Source organism: Trachymyrmex cornetzi, unplaced genomic scaffold (genome assembly GCF_001594075.2).
Source record: "Trachymyrmex cornetzi isolate Tcor2-1 unplaced genomic scaffold, Tcor1.1 scaffold748, whole genome shotgun sequence".
Classification (NCBI taxonomy): Eukaryota; Metazoa; Arthropoda; class Insecta; order Hymenoptera; family Formicidae; genus Trachymyrmex; species Trachymyrmex cornetzi.
Window position 1 is genome coordinate 880246 of NW_017300079.1, and position 10061 is coordinate 890306.

The following is a 10061-nucleotide window of genomic DNA, read 5'->3' on the forward strand; positions in this document are numbered from 1 at the left end:
ACTGTCAACCATCAATTGGTCGATTCTACTAAACAGCAAATGCGATTGGTCGGTCAACGGCCGATTAAGTTAACTGACGTTGGTGAAACTGCTCCTAAGAATCATTATTTTCTTTTGTTTAAAATGTGAAAACAAGTATTTCAAGAATAAGACAATTCTGATTATGATTTTTGTATTTAGCAAGTGAAATAGAGTAAAGGATCATTTATATAGGCCCTAATTTGTTAACTTATGCCGTAATCTATAAGAATTGATCAATCACAGTCATGTAAGTGGGGAATAATCGATGTGATTGGCGAATTTTTATAGATTATGACGTAAGTTTACGGCCTGTATAAATAATCCTTAATGTCTGTCCTACAATAGGATTGCAAGTCGTAAGTCGTAAAAAATTGGCCAATCACAGTTGGATATGACAAAAATAATCAACTACGATTGGTTAATTTCTTACGGTTTACGGCTTGCGACCTTATTGTAAAACAGGCTTAAGGAAATAAATAGACCTTATCCTGTGTTTCCCATATCGCTAAAATACATATTTTTTACAATCTGAATAAAAATAATCTTAAATTATATTATCTTTTATATTAAAAAATAATTACCTATATATAATTTTACTATTTATTAAATTTGTTCATGATATAGAGATAAGACTAAAAAATTCAGAAATGTAAATATATTTGCAAAAAATATAATTAGAAGTTAATTATACTTAAAAATAAATATTAGAAAAATTATGTCTATTAATTCAACATATTAAATATAATAATAGACATTGGATTTAAAAGAAGAAAATACATGTATATCGTAGAAGTATAAATAAAGGAAGTATCACCATTTATTTAAAAGAACGTTTGTTTTTTTTATCCCAATTGATAGAATTTCAATAAAGATTTTAATTTTAAAAAACGATGAAATAATTTTATAATAGCAACAAAATATATAATGAATCAAATAATGTTTATTAAAATAAAATAAGTTTATTTAAAATTTGAAATTTGGCGCCAATTTGCAACTTAGCCTTTAAGCCTAGGAACATTTTGACGTATCATGTTGTCTCGAGAGCTCTTGCTGATTCTCGGCAATTTTCACTCTTCGTTCAATTGTCGACAGATAGCATTAGTGATCGGTTTAGCGGTTTTAAAAAAGTAGAGGACAACAATACTCGCTGTCGAACGCGATGAAAGTTGCCGGAATGGTGAAGTTACGGCGAGGATGTGCGCGGAGTCAGGTGAGTAACATTATCGTGCTTTTCTGTAACTGATTGCGATTAGACGTAATTGAGGAAGGACGAACCGCGAGTCGATATCGTGCGTGATGTCATGCTTGTATTCTTTCTTTTCCGGGAATCTTTTCCCCCCCCCTATCAAAGGAAACACTTTGCTGCTATCGCTGAGAGGTAATTACCTATCCGGTAATCGTCCTGACTTCAAAACTGGATAGGAAGTCTCGAAAATGATCATCACCTGCCGACCAGTCGATGCTCCTCGTCTCAATATTCATTCTGTCCGATCTCGTTGCGTCGTGGTATCGGCATGTGCGTCATAACCTCTCTCTCTGGCGTAAATCGCGTGAGACGTGCACAAGTTCCTCGAATCGCTTCCCGTTGTAAGTACGAATGGACAGACATGTCACACGGTTCACGATTCACAGATGTATAATGCAATGCTTGATAGTAGCTCGCTCGACTTTTGTTTTGGACGTCGAATGAGACCTGCTCTAATTCCGGATCTACTCTCATCGTCATTCTCGAAATTAAGGCATCGGTTCCTTGGGTTTTCTCGTAATTCTTGGCGTATCATGATAGTATAGTGTCGCTGTTGATAGCATAGGAGGAAAGAGAAACGGGAGAAACTGAAGAAGAATGTTTCGCAAAACATTGCGAAAACAATGGCCCGGGTCTACAATGAGTCGATAGTCTTGGCCGTTGGCCAATTCCACCAATTCATCGATTTCGACCAATTCCGAGTATTTCGACTGACCGACTATCGTTCAGACTCACTTCCGACTCATCGACTACCAATTCATTGTAGTCCCGGATATGGATTTATATAAAGGTTTCTGCGATTGCGATTTAATTGCCGTGATTTCAAAAGGATATACATTGGCTCGTATTGTTCGTTTTGAAAGAGTTGTTACGATGATATGATCGTGCTAGGCTGCGGGATTCAGAATTGTATGAATGTATATTGACCAGAAATATAGAGCATGGACTGCGCTGCTCGTATCGAAATAGTGTATCAAATGTAGTCGACAAAAATGGAATAGAGGATGCGTGAGGACGGTTAATCTTCTTCTCTTTCTAACACATTGTGATTGGTTGAAGAGAATGAGATAGAAACTGGCCGTTTTCGCTTCCTATTTCTCTCGTTTTTATCGATCAATTTTACACATGGATGGCGCAGTCTATATGCTCTGTGTCTTTGAAGGGCTGCGCATAATCAAAGGAATAGGAACGTAGAACAGAATTTCAACCTATCGGAAACTGTATATTTTACGGTATATGCTTTCTGATAGGCTGAAATTCTTATTCTCTGTTCCTCGTTCTCTATTCTTTCGATTGTGCGACGAGATTTATTTTATTAAAGACGGCAGGTCCTTTCGTGACTATCAATGGGGTCTGGAGAAGATAATTGAAGAACAATAACATTATCGATAATTGAATTAAATTTGCGATTAACATAAATATTTGGATAATACATTATTAAATTCATGATTTGTTATTATATAAATGCTGCACAAACATATTTGCATACTTGTAATTCTATGTCTTATATATTGCCGCAAAATTGTTTTTTACAGTTATCATTTCTATTGATAATCAAACTTTGACGATAACATTAAAATCAAAATTTTAAATAATCGAGTATTATACTATTGAGTTTAACATATACATATATACGTGTCCACGAAATTAAGATATAATAAAATTAATAATATACTATCAGTTTCTTATTCTTAATCACTTAAATTTTAACAGCCAACTTCCGTAAGACCGGCTGTCTTTAATAGTATCTCCTCGGTGCTCTTTCGAAGTCGAAATAATAAATTAATGTCTATATTTTATCAGAAATAAATGTATATTCCTGATAAAATTTGCACAAGTTGAAAAATGAGATCTGTGATAAATGTGAGTGCGATCATTGTACGATCAGAACTGTAATAAACTCTTTCCGTTTCTTCTAATGTTTCCTAATGTTGTTTTAGTTTAATATAGTGTAGTTTGTTCATTGTTTCGTAATCAATCCGCATTTAACTTGTAACGTGCGGCTGACAACATCTTTAATATGTGCTTTAAGGCGGAATATCATGTAAATCAAATTGTAAATTTCAACGCAATAACATTACTTATACAATTTTATATCACATAGTAAATCTGGCAATTTAATGAGAGTTTGGCCGCATTGAAGCTTGGAAATCAAACATATATTAGCTTGACAAATTTATGAAAATTGACGAACCATTGCCAACTGAATTTGATCATTTAACTTACGACATTAATTTACACACTGAAGAAGATCCGAACGAGGGATCGAACGTATGCATATTGTAAGTAGGAATGTCATAATTCTGTCAATAAATTACATGCACATTAAGAACCAGTGTTGACTCATATTAGCATTTTTTCATATTGTGATTTTTTCTGTTCCTATATATATAGATATACTTTTTAAATATTCGTATATGAATGAGATCTTTGAAGGACCGAAAGGACCGATTCTTTTGAAAGATCAAAATTGATTTACGATTCAATTCCAGAATTCTATGCGTTATACATTATTTCGCAACGTGATATTTACTCCAGATAGATCAGATTTAAATCTGACACTTTGAACTGCTCTATACTTGTCATCATCTGTTATTAGACACACCGTAATAATTTTGAAGTGAAAATTTTAGAATATATGCAGAAGACACTAAATCTTATTAATTAAAAAACTATTTCCTACCTAAGGTTACAAAACCTAAGGATGGTGCAATAAAAATGTAACATTATATTTATTAAAGGTATAATGTTTAAGATATTTTATTGTGAATCATCTCGAAGAACTTTCGAGAATATCAATAATTTCAAATTTTACAATAATAGTTGCGATATGTATATAACATTACTGTCACTACGTGGATCCAAAATTATATCACAGCCGTAATGTTATAAGAATCATGTTATTGTGAGACTTTTGCGAAACGAAGCTACTCGTTCCTAGCGGTTCATAAGGATTAATGAATTTGAGGGAGAGGGAAGGGAACATCTCGTTTAGCCTCTCCTCTTGTCATTCTTTCACTTCCATGCGCGTCACCAAATTTGCACTCCAGTTCATATCCTTTCTCTCCTCGTCCTTCGTCTACCCGGTCTACCCTTCCATGATCTAACCTCTATTGATTGCTCTACCGCACTACTGCCCTACTTTCATGACTTTACCCCACTACCACTCATTTCCCTCCGGTCGCTATCCTCCCACCGACGCGGCGACGTCACGTATCACGGCCGTAGACGCGCGAGTGATGCGAATACGTATCGCTCTTTTTATGGAGAAAGGGTTGCGGGTGTGCACGGTTGCTAGGTTTCCAACATGGCAGAGAAAGAGGGAGAGAGAGAGAGAGAGTGATTCTAATTTTGGGGGTGCAGCCCTTCGGGAGTTGGATCCTATTGCCAACTTGTGTTTAACACTGAATACGACTGTTGATTCCTCTGCTCCATCAGTATGTCGAGAAGAGGGAGAGAGGGGGTAGGGAGGGGGAGGAGAGGAGGGGGAGACAGAAATCATCAATTAAATACGCAAATTTTGACCTTTTATTTGATGTTGCGTTTAGTAATAATCTGAAAACAATAATCACAACGGCAGGACCTTAAATGATATAACAGTGAGATAAGAGTCCTACACAGAGAAAATTTTATATTAAGTTTTAATACAATTTTAAATTACACTTTACTATGGCTCGTATTTTCGATGGACCATCACAACATGATTCCAACATAACTTTTACTATGGTAATACTAATTTTTATCACATAAATAAAGTAATTTTTGTTAAAAGCCAGTGCTTAAGCTATATTCTAACATGAAAACAATTAATTTTTACTATGGTACGCAAACAAAATTTGCTAGGTATATATTTTTTACTTATTTCTTCTTTACGATACTAACTTTTATTCAACAAGTTTTGATTTTGCAATAAAAGATTTTTACTATGAAAAAGTGTAAAAATTATGTTGCATTATTGTTTAAAAAAAAAATAGCTATAACATTTAAACTTATAATTGTCATGATAGTCCGCAGCTACTACCACACATTATAGTAATTTTAAATATAAAATTTTCTCCGTGTATTTTCGGGTTGAACTGTAGAGCTACGGAATGCGTGTTGCTTCAAGAGCCAGAATATGTTATCTCGTCATTCACTTTTCTTCAGACGTATTTCATGAGAAATGAAATTATATACACCTTTATTATCTCGTGAATTGTTGGAGAAAAATTGTTTCCGTTGTTTTGAACGTGGAATGTCCGTGATGAAAAGATCTCATTCGGCGAGTTTGAGACGCGCTAAATTTTAGGAAGGGTGGATGCCATCCTCTCGCAAGTACTTGAAGAGAACGTGCAATCTTGGTCATAAATCGCGAACCTTCCCCGTGTCCGTAAATCGCCTAGTAACATTGTGGTTCCGGCTTCGCGTGCACGTGGATGAAGGCTGCATGTGGCGAAGGTTTATTTTTGTGAGATCTGTAGGCGATGCTTTTGCAGGGACGAGGCCTTTTTTCCCTTCTCAGTTGCCATCGCGTGCTGAATCCGGCGAGTAGTATTTATACGATCCTCCGTCTTTTTCCTCTCTCACCACCTACCCTCGTATGTTTCACGTTGAAATAGAAGTACCGTCATGTTAATGCGCACGTATTTATTCTACTCGCTAATACTCTCTACGATCATTTTTAGGTCGTGAGTGGCTAACAAGAAGATGACGTGATTTTCGGCGCGAATTTTTAAGAGAGGACGTGCAATTTGCTTTATCAACTCCTCGACTCTTACGAGTATACTCATAAGGCACATCGGTTATCAAACAAATTATCGCTGTGTGGCGTGACCGATGGCAATGAGGTTTCCTTTTTAGCGATCAGCAATCGATAGTTTTAAACCGTTCACCAAAACCGAACGGTCCGCCGGGCGTTTTGTTAGTATCAACGTTTCACTAGTCCGCGACCGCACGTCTCGGGATTTCAGCGGCACTTTAATCGGTCAGATTATAAATTAATACTTCCCAATCTCATGCGTCACCTCGTCGTTTCGCGGAAGCTAATAATCGCCACGACGGAGTGGCGTAACTCAGCGTGAAGTCGAACGCGGCGCGAGTGATACGAGGGCATTATAGTCGTACGCTTCAGTAGTGACAAGTGCGCCTGGTCAGACGTTGTGTCACTTCCGCTGTTCATGTACGGTCCTCGGGGGAACCCCTTCCTCCAGAATATAACTGAGCGAGATTTTTCTCAGAGGAAATTCTACTGCATCGCCTGAAATATTCTTTCTAAGTGTATAGCTATTCTTTCTGAGTGTATATATAAGCGTTAAAAATTTATATCTATCTCAGGGTGTATAGATAGTATTGATAGATTCCATGAAATTTTGTTTTTGTAAAAAGTTATCTAAAAATATGTCTGCATATTTTATATTTTGTACGAAACAGGGAAGATAATCGTGTTTGCGATGACGTGGTCGAAAATATTTATTTACCGTGGTGTATTTAACTACATACACGTAACATTTATTATATTTATAGTATGTTTTCTTGTCACAATTCTATGGAGCAATATATTTCAGGAAACGTTGTTATATGCGAACATTATTTTAGTTCAGCATTACAGTATTTAATAATTTATGTATGATTAGTCTCAACACAATTGTTATTTTATTCTTCAACTTCAAGAAGTATTTTGTATTATATTAGAATGGCTAGCAATGTTTGTATTTTCTTTACCGAATAGAGTTTTACAAAAAATGCTTTAGATGCAGCGCTATAAAAATACGATATGGAATGACATTATTCCAGTTATTCACGAAATTATTTTTCTTGTTGATTTCAAGCATATGTTATTCTATCTATTATTTATTCGGATTTAATTGATATTTGTTATGATTAATTTTGCATATTTCATTTTTGCTGCCTTTGACTTTTTCATTTCCTTCTTATATTTCATTTTTTTATTCAATTTTTCTTTGCTTATTTTGTTCTATTATTTGTTTTACTATCTCGTTCTATTATTTTTATATTTTGTTACTTTTGTTTTTTTTTTCGTTTATTTTTGTATTCTGCACATGAAATCTACATCTATATTTACATTCATTGTTTTTTATTCATAATTATAATTGTCAGGTATTTCTAACTCTTAAGGAAATGTCATCCTAGAATGCATAAATAACGATTTATCTATTAATCCATTACTATTGTTACAATATCTATGGTTTGCAGCTAAAACAACTTTGTTTATGTCACAAGTTAATTTGTCTTCCATTTTGAACTTGCCAACTTTTATAGATGACAAACATATTTCGTGCAATAAAAAGTGAGAATCTAATAAAGCAATATCATCGTACAGAACGTTGTGTAATATAGAAAAAGAGATGCAATTACGAACTTACTGAAGATCCCAAAATAAGAAGTCTCCGTGCATAGAAAATATATGTACATACAAAAATGATTTTTTCAACATTATGATTTTCAGTTCCTTGATGCTTGATACTCGCGCTATTTCGCGATGCAAATTTATTACCAGCATCATTGCGGACTCATTGTAGGACTTATCCTCTATTTCCGAATCGCATGGCTTCCGCTCGAGCAGTCAAAGAAAGGGGGATATAACTTTTATCTTTACGCGATCGTTCGGGACTCATTATATTTCTATATCTTCTTATATATTTTTCTTCATAGAAATTGAAAATTATGATGATAATAATGATGCTCAAAGAAAAATTAGTAATTGGCCGGTATTCATAATCAGATCTTATATTCAAGACCGTCTTAAGTACGGTCTTAAGAAATCACGAATCAATCAGAGGGCTGTATAAACGTCTTAAGACATTACTTGAGACGGTCTTGAAATAAGAATCGACTATAAATACCGGCCATTGAAATAAAGAATAAAATCCTTTTATTCACATCGTTACGAAGTTGTTGTCAGTTATTCAATCGTATGAACTGATTCATAGTAGGATTAACCAACTTCTATTTCAATTTTTCCTTGAGCACCATTATTATGATAATTTTCGGTTTCCATAAAGAAAAATACACAAGAAAATGTAGAATTAAAATGATCCCCGAACAGTCATGACAAATTATATTTTTCTTTTGGCGAACAACGGCCGTCTATTGCCCTGCTATCCGCTGTTCATACGAATTGCATCGATAATCTGCAAGCGTGGCCGATTGTCTTTAGTTTCTCAAGGTCATCATGACGAAGCGAGCGAAGCGAAGGCAACAGCGAGGCAAGATGACTCACTCGCGAGATTAGTTGAATCGCGGCCAGATCGATTCGCAACGCGCGCACGTACTCGTGTCAGAAGGCGAATTACGGGATTTCGGCAGTCGAAAGAAGATGCAGATTTTTCAAGCGCACGATACAACCTCTTCTTCACTTTCTTATTTCCCATTTTCCGTAAATCGGTACGGCATGCCGATCGGAATCTGCACGTGGGCCACGTATGGCGACGTCACGTGTGAACCATATTCTGTCACACACACAGACCCACACACACACACACACATAAGTTAAAGTATCTTCTGATAATCATCCTTCAAGGGATTCCTCGATCGAAGGTACTAGGCTGAGGTGAAGGTCAAGTTCGTCAGTCACTGGTCTACGATATCTGATGATTTGCCCGCTATCATGATGTCTCACGGGATATCTCGCTTTGCCGTGGAAGAGAAGGGAAATTTAAATCATACCGCGTTTCAATATCCCCACCTTTTTGCGGGAATTCCATCGCGTGGCGTATTGTAATTTATCAAAGTCTGTCGAGGATAGGCAGGTGGAGTCACGATCTGTGCGGGGGAGGAAGAGAAGTAATTTTTTAACACGTATTTTACGTGTGCATATTTAAATAAACAGAGTCATCCCAAAAACACATTTTTTAGCCTATTTTATGACCCTCGAATTTCGAATTGAACTGCATGCCAAACTATGCTTTATTATGAAACATTAATTTAAAAAAAATTTAAATTGAGCATAGAAGTAATTTTGCATGATGGAATTAGGCAGGTGACCTATTCCGGCGAGTGCGCAATGGGTTGGAAGTAGTGGGGATTTATCAGCCAATCAAATTTTGAGCTCATTTGCAGAAATTTACATAGGTTTGTTCGCGTCGCATACTCTTATCATAGCTCCTACTCCCTCCAATGTACTTAATAGAGTAGGAACTATGGCAGGAGCATGTTGGAGCACGTTGGAGCATGCGACGCGAACAAACCTTGTGACTCCTTCACGCTGCAAATGAGCTCAATTTCTGATTAGTCGGATGAAGGGTCTTCCTCCATTATGCGCAGTGGGTCACCTGCTGGGTACAAAAATTTGTATTAAATTTTTAGTTGCTTTGTCCTTAAATATATTTAAATATTATTTTTATATCTCTTATACTTGCTCATTTTTGATCGTTATATCAATTTATATTGTTGTGCAAACAATCGAACGTTATTACACTTATACCCAATTCCTTCACTCTATATAACTTTATCCAGAAGATATCTTCCAGATTACATCTCTGGAGATATCTCCTGGATAAAGTTATCCACAACTTATCTGGAAGTGAAAAAATCGAGTATTAATATTTATTGTATTTTATATTTATACTATAAGATGTGCCGATAAAAAACAAACGTCACGCTGCTCCTGTGAAATCAGTTTTTCTACGTTATCAATGATGCAAAGATTCAGCAATGTAGAAGTCGCACCTGTATAATGCGTAGATGTATAAGACATAAAAGAAACGAATTAGGAGATTTTACAAAAGACAGAGAGAGAGAGAGAGAGAGAGAGAGAGAGAGAGAGAGAGAGAGAGAGAGAGAGAGAGAGAGAGAG

General features: G+C 35.7%; 1 protein-coding gene across 2 annotated transcripts in view; it reads left to right on the plus strand.

Annotated features, from left to right (window-relative positions):
• The first annotated feature begins 1159 nt into the window (after window positions 1-1159).
• The window catches only part of LOC108768048 (R3H domain-containing protein 1), a 42574-nt gene continuing 33672 nt past the window's right edge, over window positions 1160-10061 (plus strand). Inside the window, exon 1 of one of the 2 annotated variants that reach the window (XM_018518267.1) lies at window positions 1160-1231. Coding sequence is in view for 1 of the 2 variants with exons in the window: in XM_018518268.1 (XP_018373770.1) it covers window positions 1216-1231 (16 nt within the window). In the remaining variant the exon portion in view is untranslated. The remainder of the gene's footprint in view (window positions 1232-10061) is intronic. The other variant, XM_018518268.1, reaches the window with a different exon arrangement.